The 21,049-nt window shown below is 36.0% G+C and overlaps 1 protein-coding gene across 3 annotated transcripts in view; it reads left to right on the top strand.

Annotated features, from left to right (window-relative positions):
- Window positions 1-12,003, top strand: part of LOC117426955 (polypeptide N-acetylgalactosaminyltransferase 13) — a 47,224-nt gene extending 35,221 nt beyond the window's left edge. Inside the window, exons 10-14 of one of the 3 annotated variants that reach the window (XM_059033797.1) lie at window positions 1,248-1,346; window positions 2,959-3,093; window positions 4,358-4,387; window positions 5,315-5,519; window positions 8,736-8,869. In XM_059033797.1, the coding sequence (XP_058889780.1) occupies window positions 1,248-1,346; window positions 2,959-3,093; window positions 4,358-4,387; window positions 5,315-5,500 (450 nt within the window). In that variant the 3' untranslated portion in view covers window positions 5,501-5,519; window positions 8,736-8,869. Of the gene's footprint in view, window positions 1-1,247; window positions 1,347-2,958; window positions 3,094-4,357; window positions 4,388-5,314; window positions 5,520-8,735 lie in introns of all 3 variants that reach the window. The other 2 variants (XM_034045223.3, XM_034045224.3) reach the window with 2 other exon arrangements.
- The last annotated feature ends 9,046 nt before the right edge of the window (window positions 12,004-21,049 follow it).

Here is a 21,049-nt window from a genome sequence, read left to right as displayed (position 1 = left end):
ATAGCAAAACAGCGAACGATCAGGCACTAGATAATGTTGAATACTCATTTGTTGTACCAGATTCTTGGAATGCAGATTTGTATATTCTTTATTCTGAAATAAAGAAAACAAATAATTAGGGCGAACGTATTTGACACAAGTATGTGTAAACAGTTCAGAAGATCAAGAATGAAATATTGCGGTTCATACAGGGTTTTATTGGTATCAAAGCAACATATGCAACCCACCCATGGTGGATTGCATATGTTGCCAGTGGGGCTTCTGGTGTGTTTTGTTCCTGGCAACCATGGCTTCTTCCTTAAAAAAGGGTTGGACTGTTACACACTCCTGACAGTGAAATCTTTGTTCATGGACAAGTGTAACTGTATTCACAAGTGTATAGAGCAGTGACTGTTCTAGCTGCTAGACAGTGTCAGTGGCATACTTACACCTTCCAATGACCTGTATTAGTGAATTATACTGGAGGTGAGGCTGTTAAACCAGGAGCATTTAAAAATGTTACGCTGAATGCCATTATAATCTCTAACAGGGATATGCTGGAGGCACTCGTTCATTTGTGTATATGTCACATTTACATTTTGTACCTTTATCCTAACAGTTGTGGTGAAATTTGGTATGGATATTCTTTAGTAAAATGGGCTGATTGGTTGGGCTGAAGTTTTGTATTTTTTTTGGCTGCGCTGTCGCTTGTTATCGAATGCTTTTCTTCTTGCTCTCAATAGAGGTCCTGGGGGCCTGTTTTTCATGTTATTGCTTGGCCAGGCTGTGGAAGTCTAAATAGTGAATTTGGACTTGCTTGTCCAATGTCATGTTTTTTTTCTATTCCAGGTCATCTGATTCAAGCATTCAAAATCCTAAAAGGTATAGACAATGTCGACCCAGGGGACTTTTTTGACCTGAAAAAAGAAACAAGGACCAGGGGTCACAAATGGAGATTAGATAAAGGGGCATTCAGAACAGAAAATAGGAGGCACTTTTTTACACAGAGAATTGTGAGGGTATGGAACCAACTCCCCAGTAATGTTGTTGAAGCTGGCACCATGGGATCCTTCAAGAAGCTGCTTGATGAGATTCTGGGATCAATAAGCTACTAACAACCAAACGAGCAAGATGGGCTGAATGGCCTCCTCTTGTTTGTAAACTTTCTTATGTTCTTATGTATGGTTCTGCTGTTGTAATGTGATATGTATATCCTTGCCAAAAGAAGCTCATTCATTTGTTTGTTTGTTTATTCCCTCTCTGTATAGATCAGAAATGTTGAAACCAACCAGTGCTTGGACAACATGGGAAGAAAAGAAAATGAAAAAATAGGCATATTTAACTGCCACGGAATGGGCGGAAATCAGGTAAGAAAATTGTTTTTATGAAATGAAAATGTGAATACTGTTATGTCACCTTCATATTGCTTATTGGAAAAGCAGGGCATTGGTTTGCTGCTAGAATTAAATACTTTGTTTCTGTACTCTAAAGAAGTCTGATTTCACTGGCATATTGGTAAACATTAATATTGTATATGTAGTGAATCAGAAATCCTAATAACCAGCAAAACGTTCTTCTTCAGGTACACCACCTTGTGTACAGCTGACACTTTTGGAACTGTACGTTAAATCAGGATGAGGGAACGAGAGGCTCTTGTGCATTTACTCTGTAATATAGAAAGAACTGCTTAGCTAATGCATGATATTTTGGATACATATGCAGATAACCATTTTCCTTTTGCACTACCCTCTATAAACAATACTTAAAAACACTTTTTTTTTGTGACCAACAAAAAGAATAAAAAGAAACCTAATTTGCTACTGTACGTTAAGCCCCATTAATCAAAGTATTTGCAGCAAAATGCAATTTGGACCATTATTGTATACTATAAAACTGTTGATGTTAAAAACAAAGCAAACTTTGATTTAAGGACTTGTAGGGTTAATTCAATGCAAGCTGTTTGTTAATAGTAATGTAACATCAACAGTTTATTTTGTACTTCCACAAATAATGATACAAATTGCAGCTTCAAACCATTAATGCACAATGACTACGTTAGTATGCTTTTACTCCATTAGCATGTGCGTTAAAATAACTTTATATTTATCATATACAATGTAACCTTAAAACAAATTAAAACATGGAAAACAGAAGGATAATGAAAATGGGCTGGCAAGTTTATTCCATTCAATTATTGATTTAATTCAGATTTTTCACAGCTTTTTAACCCTGAAAAACAAATAATCTTAGTAATGTATTAGTTAATGTTTTAGATACAATTATTGGACTCTCAAGTACACGCATGTTGTTTTCATAACAACACATGTATGCCTTTGTAATAGATTATTATGGCAGTTTCACATGAAGTGCTATTTGGTCTTGATTAAACAAAGGTTACTATATGGGCATTCGAGTGTGACAAATATAACTATGGTGGCATCATGACAAAGAATGCATGGCAGTAAATCAAGTTCCAAGACCATCTTAAACCAATGTGTTCATGCAATGTCTATGAAATTTAAGAAAATTATCCATTCATCAAAAAATATTGTTTTATAAGGATTTCTTCTGATAACAGCCAGCAAATATTCATGATAGAATGCCATTCCTGATTCATAAAAAAATACCAAGATTTACAATTCAAACTCAAACTTTGCTGAATTAGTATTTAGAAATAACTTCAAAATGTCCACAGCTATTTCCGAAATATGGTTTATGCATTATGTCAAGTCTTTTTTTTTTTAATATGTGGAAAATGTGTTTGAAGCTTCTGACAGGCTTTTATTTTAATAATTGTGTTCATAATCGGACTAAGAACCCATACATAAAACTTAAATTATATGCCTAACATTGCTAAATGTATTTCAATGTCACCTATGTATTTTAAAAAAAGTTTAGAGCTCAGTCTCTATATACCATGTATTATATGTAATGATTACATGTAAATGGTAAGTTCTGAAGAACAAATGGCTTTTGTAGGTATTTTCCTACACAGCTGACAAGGAAATCCGAACAGATGATCTCTGTCTGGACGTTTCTAGGCTTAATGGTCCTATCGTCATGCTGAAATGCCATCACATGAGAGGAAATCAGCTGTTTGAGTATGATGCACAGGTATGTATAGGATCTATGTGTTGCTTAGCACTACAATAACTGAAGATGCCCCAGCATTCACTAGCTAAACATGGTAAGTTTTTAACATATGTTTTGAATACTTTTCCAATCGTCATTGCGTATTTTTCTTGTGTTTATTAAAAAGCAATAGGAATGAAACATAACTGTAAAAAAGAAAATAATCAAAAAAAAAAAGTAATACTTACATTAATTTGTTCCACCAGGTGGAGCTAAAATACAATTGTAGAAATTCAAGGAGCAAAACTACTCATGACTCCTGTGTTGTGGGTTGTATACTTCATCTTAATTATACTGACATACTGTGGGTAAAATAAGAGGAAAATAATAACATACATGAGTTTAGATTAAACCAGTCCTTAAAAAATAGAACACAATACTACAGTGAATGTCTGCTTAGTTTTTGAAAAAACAAACAAACATACAAACAAACAAAAAAACGACATGGTAATTTCTGCAATTTGTGGTAAACACAGGCCCTACCCATACCAGCTCAGATGTGTTGTTATTCAATAGCTCTAGCAAATTGTGTAAGTTCTCGGATAGTAAAGTAGTGCCTGGTTAACACTTGGAATGGAGATCAGCAGAAGATCAGTCTACTTTGTGTTCATACAAATCCTGCTGTCTCATGAAGAAGAAACAGGGTGTTCGTTTGTTGTCCTGTCCAAATTCCAATATGGATCAAATTCTTATCTACCGGTAATTAAATTCAACACATTCTGACTAGAGGCTTTTCAATTCCCCTACCTGTAAATGTTATGTTTCACAGTGACATAGCAAAGTATTCAAACACCCCAGCTGGTTACTCTACCTAGACTGCTTTCTCGCTAAATATATTGCTATCCCTGAATACATTAAAATACATGCAAACATGCAAGACTGCACCCCAAATTCAAAATGACTTGGTGGAAGATTATTCTTCTGTTTTTTGCTGAAAACGGGTTTGACAGTCACCATCACAGATGCTCTTTTTTGGTATGCAGTATGGTACTGTAGATGAATATACATGAAACAAGCGCATTAACCCTATATTATCACATATTCAACCACTCATGCAACGTTTGTATACAACATGTGGAAAAAAATGCTAAAATATATCTAGAAAAATACATGAGTGTGTTTTTTTTACACTGGTAACGAATGGCAACATGTTATCACATACTGTCAAACAAACTACTGACAGATACATTGAGGGTTTGGTTAATTTTGTAAAAACTGAAGTATTATATATTTTCTTTTCAAACAGTATGTAGGCAAATGGGAATATGATTTTAAGGTAAGTTTTCTTATCATTGTCATTCAGGTTAAGTTGAGTTTCCCCTGTGGCGTGTTTTAAAGTACTAGAAACCTCCCAACTACATTCAAATATTATATTGGTAGAATTTCGACCAATGGATGTTTTTATGCTTCAGTTATTCACATAATGAACGTTGAATATTTTATGCTTAAATAAATTAGTATTTAAAGTACAGTATTTGACAAGGCTAGTGTAGCCCAATTATTTTCCTGTCAATCAGATACAAATTTTGTATGAATAGGAAATAAGTGGCACTGTTGCTGAGCAGACATTATTCTTTAAGAAAGATCATAAGACCCTATATAGTTTGGAACACAAAAATTGAAAAGGTTTTAACATACCCTGTATTCAGCTGCTTTGAGCTGGATTAATTAAAATGTTTACGAGCACGGTTCTCGAGATCGGTTATGTAGTGTGGACAGGGCCTGTTTAGATCAAACAGGTCATATGTAACAACACATGGCAACATAACATAAAACAATGAAATAAACAAATACATTTATTCTGTAATACAAAGACATAAAATGTGGATGAACAAGTTTTCTAAAGCTACAGTATTGCCACTAAATAAAATACAACCCCCTAATTATGAAGTTTTAGAGTGTGTATATTTTAGATGTGATAGCAAATTATTGTTAATAAACCCTAATTGGAAACCAGTGATATCACAAGGATTATGCAAAACAAGTCTCTTTAGTTTCAATATCCATAATTGTCAATGTTCTATTTAACTTTTTTTCACATCCATTGTTTTGTATTGTGTGTGTCTCTTGTTTTGTTTGAGTGAAATTATACAAGTAGTTTAGATATCAGTACAGTACTATTGAGTCTGTACACATTTCAAACAGCTTAATTTCAGTTCCATCATCCTTCACTTGTTCTGTTGTCTCTTTTACTGTCATCCAGACACACACTTTTCTTCATATCATCACCCAGTCATGTCTAACAATTAGCAGACTGTCGGATGGGAGTTATAGTCCTACTGTGGAGGACTGTCGTGTCAGCCCTATACAAACATGGATTCTAAGAAACTACACAAGATATGAAGTGTTTAGGAACATCTTTCTCAGTCCTACAGATTATTTCCTTTAGCAGTTCTGTATCGGTCCAGGTCAGTATTCTAGTCATAGTCAGTGTGTGTTGTGGTATTGATTTAGCCAATTAGTATTGTTTTACTGTCTTGTTTTATTGTGAATGTGTAATATTTGGTCAAGATTTCACGTCCCGTGGATGTTTCAGTGTTTTATAAAGAGGCAGTTGGCATGCTCAGTAACAAGGTTTCTTGTTGCTACAAAACATAAATTAATCTTATTCTGGAATTGTATAACCAGTTCACATATGTACAGTATGTGTTTTTATCTGTATGTGTTGGTTTATGCACAAATGGGTACAGCTGCAGATATAGGTAAAAGTGGTAGGAGTAGTGGTTAGGGCTCTGGACTCTTGACCGGAGGGTCGTGGGTTCAATCCCAGGTGGGGAACACTGCTGCTGTACCCTTGAGCAAGGTTCTTTACCTAGATTGCTCCAGTAAAAACCCAACTGTATAAATGGTTAATTGTATGTAAAAATAATGTGTAAAAAATAATGTAATTGTATGTAAAAATAATGTGATAGCTTGTAACAATTGTAAGTCGCCCTGGATAAAGGTGTCTGCTAAGAAATAAATAATAATAATAATATTAATAATAATAATAATAATAATAATAATAATAGGAATTACATTACTCGCTAACCCCTTAGTTCTTTTAAATAGTGCTTTAATTACGAGTTTGGGTTCAATAATCTGGGTTCACTGGGTAAGGCGAGAACAAAAACATATTGAGCAAATGATGCTTGAAGTAATAAGCTCAGAAGCTGCAGATGAATCTTCATTAATAGCTGTGCTTTTTACAGTGCATGGAAAGATAGCAAATGGACCCCGGGATTCATTATACAGCAAGGCAGAATGAAATTTAATTTATATGTTCAGTAGTCGGATGCTGTTGAGTAATATTTATGCAGCCACACACTTATATATGCTTTTGAAATGAAATAAAACCTTTTGTTGGCTTTGTGACAAAAATAATCAAAGCAGATATGGAGAGAAAAAAACCTCATGGCTGACAACAGCCCTGGTATCTAACATTTCACGAGGGTTGTTGCTAGGCACTGTGTAATGTTTTCCATCACCGCTGCTTTTTGCATTTTTGTGCTTAGTGTTTGTTAAGGTGGGGGATTGATAGGCTGGCACCTCAGTCCATCCATCTGTTGGAACAGGTGGAGAATAGGGAGGCACTCTGCCAGACTCCCCCAACACCCCCACTGTGCTGCAGCCCAGAGCAGGTGGGACTAATAATTACTGGGGTGGTAGGTTAATGAAGTACTTTTTTGGGGTCTTGGCTTCCAGTTGTGTATTACCACTATCACTTCAGGGCATGATGTAAGATAAACAGGAACAGTTTTTCCTTACTGCACAGCATAGTAATTTGATTGTAAACTGAACTTTTTATGAGGTCCAGTACAGTAGACGTGATGCGTTTGCTGTGATGAAAGCTAGAGGCAATACTCTTATGTTGTGGGATGGCAGCTGTGCACACACATATGCTAGGTTTTTAATAATTACTTTTTTTATTACCATTGGAAAGAAATACAATAAGAAAGTGTCCCTTGTGTGTTTTAATATTATGGAGAAATGTACCACATATTATTTAATACTTGCCAACATTTCTAAGGTGAAGACATAGATGAGCTTTAATTATAAACATCAGGACAACAAAGGTGAAACACAGACTTGTTATTTGATCATGCTTGCTTTTACAAGTCTGAATACAATTTGTTAGGGCAGTGCATTGCTTGTACATTTATTCAGGAAAAATAAAACCATTTTAAGGAATAGCTGGTCATTGTTCTGAAAAGATCATGATGTGATTATTTTAAAGCACACTGACAGAATAGTAAGGATGCTTGATCTTCAAGGGTAGATGGTATACTAAAACAGTATGACCTGGGGTATACGAATACACCTGTCATGGACACTAGACAAGTCTCAATTTTTTGGTTTGTTTTTGTGCCTATTGAGGTGTTAGCTAGCCTTAGTTTTTATATTGTTTAATTTAGTTTCTATCATACAGCGAGAAAATAGTGCACTAGCATTTCCTAAACAAAAATACACAAAGGTGTTAAAATGATATCCTTGGATTTGTCATTTTATTAATTAGACCTGCCTCTTTAAATCTTTATAGAAACTATGACGGCTGAGGCTGTTTACTGCTTTAATACAAAGAAAAGATGCTGTCCAGCTCTGGCAGTGGCTTTAGTTAATTCCTAGAGCAGCCAGGGACGTCAGTAAGTCGTGTCATTATTTTCTAATGCCAGTGATAAACAATTAGCTCTTGAAAGATTTTAAAAAGCTGTTACTTCGAATATTAGACACTTATTCAGTTTATGATTCTGTAGTTTTGTAAAGGACACAATACTCTTTATACAGTAGTTGAAAGAGGTGTGGGCCCTGTTTACTGCTCTTTTTAAGATCAGAACCTGCAGCTTATCAGATTGGCACATATATCTAACATTTAGGTTCTCGCTCATAAACCATGAGACATTCAAAGGCTGACCCTGTAGAAACACGATTTGATATGAATATCACAGCACACACACATCACTCAAGTTTTTTTTTTTATTATTTATTATGAAGAAAATATATTTCCTCATCTCTCATTTTTTCTTACAAAGACACTCACACCAATTGCTGTTACATAGCAGCACCCAGTCATTGGAAAAGGAAAGGTTATACAAATAACACAGCTATTCACTTTTACCAGAGATCACAAAATAAAATGCCAAATATGAATGGTACAACCTTTTGAACATTCTCACTGACGTGCTTGAAATTGCATATTTTTAGACTGGTTATGCTGTCCAAATAAGTGTCACAAGTAAGTGACCCTTTCTGAATAAAACGTTAATTTTATTCCTGGTTCTGACAGCCTCTTAGGATATGGTAGGGAAAGCCACCAGCTAATTGAAATGCTAATTTCTACTGACTTGCAGTAGCCGCTGTTTTAGTAGGTTAGTTCTCCGGGGCAGTTGATTGCCTGGTGCATGACAATGTAGTGTGAATCTGGAGGATGCAATGCCTGTTTCACAGGTAAGTGTTTCTATTACAAGACAATTAGATTTTTTTGAACATTCATCAAGGGAATACTTCTCTTCTGACAGCACCGCCAGTACGGGGGAAGGGGGGAACATTTGTACTGTTAATTAACAACATGTAATACAGTGCATAACGTGACAATGTTGGAGTACGAAGTATTGTTGAGGTGTATCTAAGATTCGTTAATTTCACAGAGGCTGACGCTCCGACATGTCAACAGTAACCAGTGTCTGGATGAGCCATCTGAGGAGGACAAAATGGTGCCCACCTTGAGGGACTGCCGTGGCAGCCGATCTCAAGAGTGGCTGCTGCGGAACATGACCTTGAGTGCCTAAAGCCTGAAAAGACTTCTTTCATTCTGACAGTATCTACAGGGTTCCATACTACTACAATGTGTGTGGGTTTTCTTTTTTTCTGATGAAGCGCTGTCAACCACCTTGACCTTCTTGGAATCAAAGAAGGCATTTGAGCGATATAGAGTAGCAGCTGTAATCAAATTATTATTATTATTATTATTTTTTTTCTCAAGACATGCTTGTTCATGCTGGCTCTAAATCTGCATCTGTTCACTGGAAAAGAAAAACACAATCAGTGCAGAGAAATGTGGTACTGCGCACTGTAACAAAAGCTCCTCTCTTAGACTTTATTTTCCAGTTGCTTAGTGACATTCATTTCAGCTTGGGAGGAACACAATACAAAATGTAATGCCTTAAATAAAGTAACTTAATAATAATACAAATAATTAATGCAAGAAATAGCTTTGACACTGACCTGAAAAAGAGAATGTTCTTGCGAAACTAGTATATTTATTTTAAGGGTACAGTATAACACTGTATATAGATTATGATTTCAATTGATCTAAAAACCTATTTAACTAATTTACTGTTATTTATGACAAGTATCTTGTGGTAACAAATAATTAATAATGATATAATAGAAGCCTGCATATATATTGCATACTGTATGTTTTTAGAGAATGTGGACCAAAACAATGGAGAAATTGTGCTTTTGGAAATGGGGGTGGGTGATGGGGGGTGGGGGGGGGATGATTTAATCTAGTGACATTCAGTTAAACTTTCTAGAAGTGCAGTATATATCTGTTTTAAATTAAGGGCTTGTCAGATGTTACTTTTTTGGCCATTGTTCTTAACACAGTAGTGTGTATATGGCAGTTTGATTAATTACACCTAGAATAAGAAATACAGTAAGACAGGTATTAGGTTGGTCTGTATTTCTGATTGAACCCCCAGAGGACATGTTTTAGTGAGATAAATACATCACTCAATTGCACCACTAAATTATTACATTTTATGTGAAGCTTTGTTAGCTTCTGTATCATTTTAATGTTTAATAATATGCATATCACTAGTTTTTTTTTAATTATTATTTTGTATGCTTAGGTTTACGTAAATTCGAAAAAAATCAGGGACTATACTTTTTACTGTTCCTTGTTTAGTTTCAAGGGAAATTTCCAGAAATCTGAGGAAGCTTTGCTGTCAAAAGTACATTTTGGTTTTGCTAATGCCCTGGTTTTCTATAAGCAGTGGCAAACAAGAACATCAGTATACTGGGAAAAAAAAAAAAAACTTCCATTTTGTATGTATGCTGCAATCCCCAGAACACAGAAGAAATCAGTTGAGAAGCATTGTAGTGTTTATGTATTTTATTTGCTGTAATAATTTCAGAAAATACAATTGTTTTGACTTAATCCCTGGTTCTGGAAAGTAGTTTTGAAGTAAACTACTGAATGTGAAGATTTTCTGAAGCAATGTTTAAAAACAGAATGTATTGTATTTCCACAGAACAGCATACCTGTAACCAGAAGGCTGCTGTTTATTACATTTATAATATTAGTATGGCTTTTTGTTAACCTTTATAATCTGACCTGCCATAAAATGTAAAACCTGTGCTGGTTTGTGCTGCTTATGGGAGGGGCATTTTATTGTCTGTTTAACTGCTCGTTTCTTTATATCTTGGTATCCCTGGATATATAATTATCTGCTCTTCAAATATATGCAAATTATTATAATTATCAAGATGTCCCTCAAGTGCAACGGTACTCTAAATGTTATACATTTACAACCATTAACCTCAAGCCTTGTCTGGGATTTTATATAGAGTACCTGCCCAGCGCCCAGTAAAAGGCTGTTTAGCTCAGCCCAGTACCACAAAACAGCGCCAGCACCAGCATGTGTTTGGTAGGCCAGGGTGTTTGTTTTGCCTGTAATGCTGCAAAACATGAAATGTGGTAAGAAGCATAGTTTAACACTCTTAATGCTCCCATTTAAAACCAGTAAAATAGTTGAGCTGACTTTAAAATCAGTTTTCTTAACAAAAAAAAATCAATGCATTACAAATAGAACCCATTTTTCCAATTCTGCAATTAATGTATGTACAAAAGAATATATTTTTTAAATAAATCTTATCAGAAAAAGCAGTATGCAAGCCCAGCAGCAAAATATTGTGATTTAGCTGTACAATGTTAACTTACATTGTTCTTTTAAATGTTAATTACACTGTTCATTTTTAATGCCTGATTCATAGGAATTTTGTTTTCTTAATTTACAAAAATAGTTCAGAATAGTTTCATCATTTAAAAAAAAAATCTACAAAAACATAATCATATCTACAGTATTATGAGTAATATAACCAGTCAGTACAATTGACTTTAATACAGTTAATTTCTGCATGTATTGTACCCTCAAGTTTCTTTGTTCTGTTGGAGTTTGAGACCAGTGAAAAGGGTTATAATGTTGGGTATTTTAAATGACCCTTCATGCTGCTATTGTCAGTGCATGGTACAGAAAATAAACAAAAATAGCTTGTGTAACAAGAATAAAACAATAAGTCTTTATCTGGTATTAGTTATCCTACCTGTAAAATGTAATATTTGTATACAAAATGTGTAGAATTAAAGGTTATCAGTTTAGTTTCTCTTCATCTAGCTTTAAGCTTCATGGACTGTTTAAAGAATTGTTTTTAGGACTTTTTTTTTTTGGTAAGTGTTTATAAAATCAGTGTTTTGAAAGATTACTATACTAAACCCTCTATAAAATGGTTAACAAAAGTTGTAAAAATGCACCAGTAGACCTGTTCCTAACACTGCAGGAGGGCAAGCAGAGGCGGCTAAAAGGAAACAGCCGCTAACACTTGTTTTAGTTAGCAAGGGGGAAATCTGGGCAACCCTGTCCCAGGTATAGTGAGGGGACAATAGAACATTATTCTCTCGTCCTTTGCAGAATAGTGGAGGCAGCAAGACACTGCTAAAAGCAGAACTTTTCTTTGTAGTTTGATTTACAGTGTTTATTTTCCCTTTTTTCTTTCATCATTTGTTTTTGAACTTTCTGTTTGCTTTCCAGCACTTGCAGGTGCAAAAGAACTGTGTCAGTAAACAGAAAACAAAATACCATTGTTGGTAAAAAGAAAATAAAGCGGGGCACCTGTGTGGTGTTTCAACCAAAAGTCTATGTCTCCACTTCTATCAGTGATTCACCCACACACCTCCTCTCACAGGCCCCTATATGTTACCTGGGTTGTTTCTGACTGGTTTGTATACTGGAACCAGTAATCATTTAATGGCTTCTAAAATGACAGGTGTGCCACAGAAACTCGCCTTTAGACTGGAAGTTAGGTGCCCCCCACATAAGGGAGATATGACTAAAAGAGGCTGAGGGGAGAGAAAAGAAATAACAGATTAAAAGAGGTAGGTCCCATTTTTAAGTTTTGGAGCCTGCCACCTCACATCTAGAATAGCGGATAGCATTTAATTGTTCCCTCGACCTATATAGTACTTACAGTAGGTGTTATTAGTTGATAAGTTCTACTAGTTTTTTTTTTTTTAATGGTTAATGATAAATCATGCCTCTATATTCCTAGAAATGTAACCAAAAAAAAAGTCTTCTCGAAGGGTACATATTTTATATGTGAATCAGTCTAGAAAATAAGTGAGGCAAGGTTGGACAGGAAATATGACTATATATTTTGTTTAAATATAGCTGATACAGCATAAGTAAATAAATAAATAACAAATAAATAACTCCTAATCAGTTTATTTTATTTTATTTTTATTTTTTTTGCCGTGTAGCTCTCCGTGTGGCATGCTGACTGCTGCATAATCCAGTTTATATCCTGGCCATCTTGTTTATATCATCGAGTTGAATTTCAGAAAGTTAGAAAACAGTGATGTTTTAATCCCCATTTTAGTGTTTGGAGCATCTTTCTTTTGTAGTATGCTTTGTCATTCATTTTCAGTTAAGTCACAAAGTCGCTATTCAGCAGTTTTGTTCACATCTCCCCTACACTCCTCACAACAAGAGAAAATGGTGTTCCTTTGAAAAGGGATGGGACTGAGTGATGTGAACCATTCACATGACATATGGAGACTATTGCCTGGCGGTGTAAGGATGTTAGGGCAATAGTTCTATCTGTTTTTTCTCCTATGATGAGGTTTTAACCAATCACAGGCCAGAATTTCCAACCACTGATTCAACTATATATTTACAGCCCACACAAGCCCCTGAGCTCCACAAGCTACAGATCACTGAATACCTGGGAACTGCTTTTGTGATATCTGTCTCTTGGATTTTATAACGCCAACACATATTACATTCCATGCTTTCTTTACTGCATCTGTGCTTCAGCTACAGCCCATAAAAATAATAATGTAACCTTGGATACACATGCTTCAAAATACATTGCAGTGGCTCTGTAGGGGCAACCTGTTCCAATAAACATTATGTTCAAGCCCCAAGCCACCACTGAAAAGAGAAGCAGAGGGAATATATTTTCCACAGAAAAGCTTGGTGTAACACTCACTGAGGTCCTAATTCTACATATTTACAATCCAAGGAATCGAGGACGATAACTAGCTTTAAAAAAAGCCAGTTGTAAACAACACATTTGCTTTCTTTGTTGTCTTTAATGAAGCATTGATCGAATCAGTCAATGCTTTGCAAAAGGACTAGGGAAGGCACTGTTTATAATACCCTGTAACCATCTTTGGAATGAAGTAGCATAAATATACTGTAGCTTTGATAAACTTTCAAAATCTAAAGCATATACTGTAATGCAAGTAAGTCAGCTGAAATATAATTTTGTCTGACACCTTTTGTAAAGTGTGGGCATTATGTAAATAGTACAATCAAATTGAAAAAAGTGCCCTTGTTTCAGAGTTGTGTGTGAATTTCTGTGTTCCAGGGAGAACAAATCTGCAGCATCAGTAAGTATAGATTTTCATTAAGGTTATATTCAGTTAGAACCACAAAACCTAGGAACAAAGAATACATATCTTAAAGATTAATTTAGCACCATGATCATGAAACAGTAGCCTTTTGATCTCTTTTTTGAATTACATTTATTTAAATATAAAAATCTGAATGCTACAGGCACATTTCTATTTCAACTTTATCATGTAAAATATGACTTTGTTGGGGTTGATTTCCACTTGACCTTTTGATTCCTGCCTCATTACTTCAGCATGGGGAGGGGGGTAGAATGTATAATTTTTCATTTAGATTCCTCTGGGTAGAAATTAACTCACACACCCAGCAGAGATTATTAACACCTACTGTACAACCTACCACACGGTTCCTAAGAATAGCTCAGGCTTGATATCTAGAACACACTGTATTATAAAGCAGGTGGAGCCAACAGAGTGAACAGGTCACAGCCAAGTAGCCATTTTGGAACTGGGAAACAGCCAACAGGAAATGTAGCACTGGATTACAGTAAGATATGATATTATAACAGTTCAGGGGTATTTATTATTATTATTATTATTATTATTATTATTATTATTACTGTGATTCTGACATTTAGCAGCATTTGAAATGATATTTTTTTTGTATCTTCAACTCAAAACAAGTTGGAAGGAAGCAAGATAATTATTATGGAATTAGTCATTTTGAATAATCTAAATATAGGTAATAAATCACAGTGAATTATGAGCAAATGAAGCTCCCTAACACAAACCAATATTTCTCTATGCATAATTTTTCTGTTATGTTTATTATTCTAATATCCTGTATTTGTTTTACATTGTATCAAGTACAATGTAATAACATCACTAAAGGTTCATTGCAATGCAATTAACAAACCAGTAAACATATTTAAAATGCCCTTAGCTGTAAAGGTTGCATTTGTATGACCACTTAACCTTTAATTTCCAGTTTGTAGATATTTAGTTATGGGAATGGAAAAAAAATCCTATGAGAATATAGGCAGTGGTGTTAATGCCAAATGGAACAAAAATATGGAAGCACAAGCTGTCAAAAAAAGATCTGACTTCAGGTAAAAGAAAAATTCTGGAAGTCATTTATAGTGCTATATAAAACATCTCAAGCTTAGCAAAAAAAATGTATTGTCCGTCTTAACAAAAAAAAAAATGCAAAGGACTGCTGCTGTCAGCAGTACCTTCAGTCACCTTAGAAGCATACTCACTAAGGCTTTTAAACTATTTCCATAACCTTCATTGACCCACAGACTGTAAGGGACTTTATTCATAGAACACAATAATAAATCAGGCCAGAAAAAAATACTAATTTCCTACAGTAAAAGAGTACAAGATTAAGAACCAAAGTCAAATGTGTTTTTTTTTTGATTATCCAAAAAAAATAGCACAATTCTGAATAAATTTTGTTCTGCCTAACTGTTTAGCACCATGTGAATACTGATGCATTAAAAAAAAAAAAACATGACAAAGATCTAACAGATGAATAAAATAACAGAAATACGTTTTAGCTACGCTTTCAAGTTTTGTTCACATTCTAGCAAGTTATATTACATTATATTAAATACCAAGGCCAAGAATGTATTGGAACGCTTGAGGTGCTTTGAAGGTTTATGATGATAAAGCTCATTATTTAGCATACTTTCTGTTTCTTAAAGGCTCCTAAAAACTGAATTCTGAAGTGATGACTACTGGGAGTGTTCAGCTGTAACTGCAGTTCCCTCTGTAACTTTCATTTTGTATACTGATTTGACATTAAGTAACACACAGTTGCCACAGTTACAAAGGGGCAGAAATGACAGATGCCCATTTTAATCTGGCAGGGATCGGTAAAAGACACAGTCGCTGAAGCACAATATTGTGGGAAAAGTGTCAGCATAATGTAGGTTTTATCTCAACCTAACATCTCCCTCATGATCTGAAGTTTTCTATCAAATGGTAAATGAAGCGATGCAAATTTTGTAAGCACATTTTTGTTGTTGTTCTTCCTTAAAGTTTCCATTTAACATCTGTAGTGCATGCTTTGTTTTCACCATGCCTACGCTAATAGTGCCTTTACACTTACAACTCTGACCTGGGCTGCCTGAGAGACAATTGGATTAAAAGGTTCTTATCAGCTGGGCCATCCGTTTACACTAAGCCCAGTATGTGTGTGCCTAGCCAGCTAACACAACAACAAGGTCCCAATCATATCCTGTACTAAAACTCAATAACGGAAGAATTTAACAAGGGAACCCACCCCAAATATTAATGACATGTCATTGTATCCCTTCTGGCTGGCATTTACGCTGGCCAAGCAGGGATGCTATACCTTCAGTTGGTATACAAGCGCAGTGCCACACGACAATATATAATACAGCCATCATTGTTACATTTCTTTAATAATTTGAGAAAAATACATGTCTACTTCTACTTTCCTCTAAGCACCTATTATTAACAGATTTCTTGTAAACCCAGTTATCACTGATGACTGGATTTTTCCCATTATAATTATTCTTCGATACTCATTCTTTTTTTTTTTTTTTTTTTAAATTTAGTTGTTGCCAATTAGTTTTTATTATTTTCTCCCCAATTTGAAATGCCCAATTATTTTTAGGCTCAGCTCACCGCTACCACCCCTGCGCTGACTCGGGAGGGGCGAAGATGAACACACGCTGTCCACCGAAGTGTGTGCCGTCAGCCGCCCGCTTCTTTACACTCTGCAGACTCACCGTGCAGCCGCCTCAGAGCTACAGCGTCGGAGGACAACGCAGCTCTGGGCAGCTTACAGGCAAGCCCGCAGGTGCCCGGCCAGACTACAGGGGTCGCTGGTGCGCGGTGAGCCGAGGACACCCTGGCCGACCTAACCCTCCCTCCCCCCGGACGACGCTCAGCCAATTGAGCGCCGCCCCCTGGTAGCTCCCGTCCACAGTCGGCTGTGGAATAGCCTGGACTCGAACCTGCGACGTCCAGACTGTAGAGCGCATCCTGCACTCTAGCGAGTGCTTTTACTGGATGTGCCACTCGATATTCCACTCGATATTCATTCTTAACAGCTTGCTTTAATTGTAAGATGTGATGTAAATACATGCATGTCATCACGCATAACTAGAAGTGCCTATATATTGCAAGTAAGAGAAAGAGACAAAGCTAGGCATACATGTGTAATAAGTTACCGCTGTCCTGGGACCATGTAGCCTACACAGAGAAATGTTTAGTGCATTCTAGAAAACCTAGCAATATATAATAGCTGGCAGAACAACTCTAAAACATCCCTATGGAATCACCTAAATGTTATAAAGAGAACTGCAGTGTGTGGGTGTGAGTGAGTGAATGTGTGTGTGTACATGCAGTTCTGTAAAACCCCTCAGCTAAGGCCTCAAAGGCAGAGCATATTCACAATTTCAAATGAATTAGCCATGGAAAATCCACACTTTTTGTGGTAACTATGCAGTTTTTAAGTTGCAGTGTTTGGTATGCACATGTATTTCGCCACCTACTGTTTCCACTGACATTTAAAAGCATGTTCTTCTAAACAGCTTTTAAATTGACATTGATATGAAACACATATGTTGATATATCACAGCAGCAAGATAGCATTTTATCTGATACCATTTGTAAATCAATAAGATATGATCTAATAGTACATTTTTACGATGTTTATGATGTTGCTGTATTTGGTTAGATATATTTTTTCTCTTTCTCCTTCTTAACCTGGCTTTGAGCTTTCTGTAAGCTTCTGGAGAATCCCAAATGACTGGAATAAAGCACTTCATCACTCTGCTCAAGTCATGTGACAAGTACGTGGGGCCACCAGATTTGAAATGTTACATGGAATTTGAACAGAATGAGAATATATGTACAATCCCAGGCCCACAGTCAAGTAAAGATATACAGATATAGATGATGAGAAAAACTCAATATTGGATCAACAGAAGTAGCAAACATCTCAAAAAGGCAAAGGAAATGTGATACAATTAATCAAATTAAATAGGCTAACAGTTGTTTTGACATTAGCATCAGTCTATGAATAGGACATATTTAATCAGTGCCAGCTAGGCTGTAAGAAGATGCCAAATATTGCTTGCTGGATGTATGTGATGAGAATTTAGTTGTTTTTTTGAAGTCTGCAGCCTAGAGCATGTACTGTAATTTACTATATTATGCAACTGTATCATGTGTTAAAAGAATCATCCAATTACCTTTTTTTATGATTTCTAATCTACTGTATTCTCGTACAGTCTGATTTCAGGATTTTTTGGATTACTCCAAAGTTGTCAATTTCTCTAATCGGGTTTATTTCAGGTAACAGAAAAATAACGCACCATTAAACACTGGCACAAGGGTTTTGAATCCCAGACGTGTGCTGATCACCATAAGGCATTTTCTATAGAAATTGCATACCCTTTCTTTCTTGGCAGTGACCACAGTATTCCTTTCCTGGTCTATTAATCCAATGACACCGGGTCATTCGCTTTGTTCTTTGTTCTTGTTCAATAGCTTTTTCTAGAGATATTACTCTAGAGCACCAAAGGGCATGAGAAAATAAATAGAAGATATTACGCTATAACCAACAGTTTACTTTTCATTTCATGCATGAGGGACAACTGTATAAGTCAAGGGGTACTCAAGACAAAACCAAATTATCCTTCCTAGCACATGGTAGAGAATACAGTTAGTTTGCATTTAAAGAAAAACTTTTTTTTTTTTTTTGAAGCTCTAGCGAGCTTTTCCTATTCAGCTCAGCACAGCACAGCATTTGGCATTCCCAGGCGCAAAGTGAAACTGACTAGTATTCTTACACAGTGAAAAGGAAATGTACATGTGCATGTAGTGTGAAAGTATCAAATACAATTGCGGTTATCAGCTTCACAGTGTGTACAGCAGGCAATGTGATAAAAAGAGCTCTGGAGGAAGCAGAAGCTGTTGAATGATGATCAATGATCTGAATGAATTTAATCCCAAAATTATTGTGTGTAATTAAGCACTCTTCAGGGTGGGATTTAAGTGATGCAGCTAACCAAAGAAAGACTGATATGATTTTTCTTTCAACATAGGTCTTTGCATTATTTTAATGTTCAAAGACTACATTGCACTCCTATTTATTTTTTTTTTTTTCATTTTAGTAGTCGCCAATTAGTTTTTTGTTGTTTTCTCCCCAAATTAATAGTGTCCAATTATTTTTGTTTAACTCAGCTCACCGCTACCACCCGTGTGCTGACTCCGGAGCGGCGAAGACGAGCACACGCTGTCCTCCGAAGCGTGTGCCGTCAGCCGACCGCTTTTTTTCACACTGCAGACTCACCATGCAGCCACCTCGGAGCTACAGCGTCGGAGGACAACGCAGCTCTGGGCAGCTTAAAGGCAAGCCCGCAGGCGCCCGGCCAGACTACAGGGATCGCTGGTGCGCGGTGAGCCGAGAACACCCTGGCCGACCTAACCCTCCCTCATCCCGGGCGGCACTTGACCAGTTGTGCGCCGCCCCCCTGGGAGCTCCCATCCTCGGTCAGCAAAGGAATAGCCTGGACTCGAACCGATGACGACCAGACTATAGGGCGCACTCCTCCATGAGTGCTTTTACTGGATGCCCCACTCGGGAGCCCTCATTTATTAGTTTTCCACACCAAACAGAATCCGACATATCTTGGCTGGGAGGTCACTAGTGACTAGCTGTCAGACTTGTGCTCGGATTCTAATTGAAAGGCAAAGACAATGGAAGAAGAGGCCATGTATTCAACCCACCATTTTACATACATACAGGCAATTGCTGTACCTTGAAAACTGCAATAATAATATAAAAGTACCCAGAGCATTTGGTTCAATATTGCCTAAGAGTGGATACTTTTCAGATACTGTTTGAATTATAATATTTGCCTCAACACTAATTATCAGAAAATGCTAATACAAAGATCTATATAGTGAACAATGTGTGTGGTTCTTTGCAACAACATTTTTGAAAGATGTTTTTTTTGAATGGGTCTATTACTCTCTCATATAATATTTTTTGTTCTATGAAATCAATGGTGATACATTAGGGTTAAAATCTCAAACTGCCTGGAGTAGCAGAAACTATTGAAATAAATAATTGGTTAGTAAATCAATATTAGTTTTTCAGTAGCCTGTTTGTGCTCTGGTCTTTTGAAATTCACAAGACATACTATTATTATTAAATGACATACCACATCTCAATAAATCTTTTCCTGCAAAAACAGCATATTTAATAATAGTCATCCACAGGATGATTAATACTCTTTGTTAAAGGCACCAGTTGAACTGCAAACCTTGCATAGGTGGGTCACAGTCACAATCATGAAAATCTTGATTTGTTCATGATTAGAAGCAATTATGTACTTTACAAAACCAATCAACCAAACACCTAGTGGTTTTCAGGATGAATCCCTTACCAAGCTATCATTATAGATGAAAAGTGAGTTTACCATCAGGACTATCTGACCTTTGCCCTATAAAATAGGTGAGATTGACTCAGAGAAGACATCTTTTTTTAAAGGACATTATGAAAAGGAAACCATCACATTGTTTGACTGACCGTGAATGAGTTAATACAATGTGACATTTTGCTTAACTGCATTTGAATGCAAACCACCCTAACTTTATAGCACTACATGATACAACACCACTATAGCCTTTACACGTCAATTCCCAAAGAGTCTCTTATAAAAATAAATAGGAATATCCACAACCCTTTTTATGACCTTAAAACAGAACCTTAACATCAGACAATAAAACACATCCATATTCCTCATTAAGGAAGAAAGACGTGAGGACTTGGATGACCCTATATTCATTATAAAGCTATTGATTACTCCACAGGTCATACAAATTAGCTTTTTTGTCTTCTTCTGTATTGCAGACTTCTGTTAATAATGTTCTGTGTTTATAAACACAATTAATGGCATTTTTTTACAGCTGGTGAATTGTTTTCTTCACTCGTCAAAAGGATAGTCCTCCGTGCGAACACTGGCATAAATAATGGTTACTTAAAGTGGATTGCAGATGTTATGTATAATTCTTCAGCCTTCAATTTTGATGGTGGTAGATCCTTGTAATACAGTCTATGTAGCATACTGTTTAGTTAACCTAGAAATATGTTGCACAATGACTTTTGTCTTATCGTTATTGGCTCAGATGACAGCATTGTCAAGGCACCTTTCTACCCACTTCACTGTCCTTTGATAAATTAATTCCTAGAAGCCTCCTTGTTATGACAACGTCAAATGCCCCAAATAAGGAAATGCTCATGTATTATTTTCAGATGTGCATAACATCTATATTTCCCCCTGT

This window comes from Acipenser ruthenus, chromosome 11, assembly GCF_902713425.1.
Source record: "Acipenser ruthenus chromosome 11, fAciRut3.2 maternal haplotype, whole genome shotgun sequence".
Classification (NCBI taxonomy): Eukaryota; Metazoa; Chordata; class Actinopteri; order Acipenseriformes; family Acipenseridae; genus Acipenser; species Acipenser ruthenus.
Note: the sequence above shows the minus strand (reverse complement) of the source record. Positions and strands in the feature narration are given on the sequence as shown.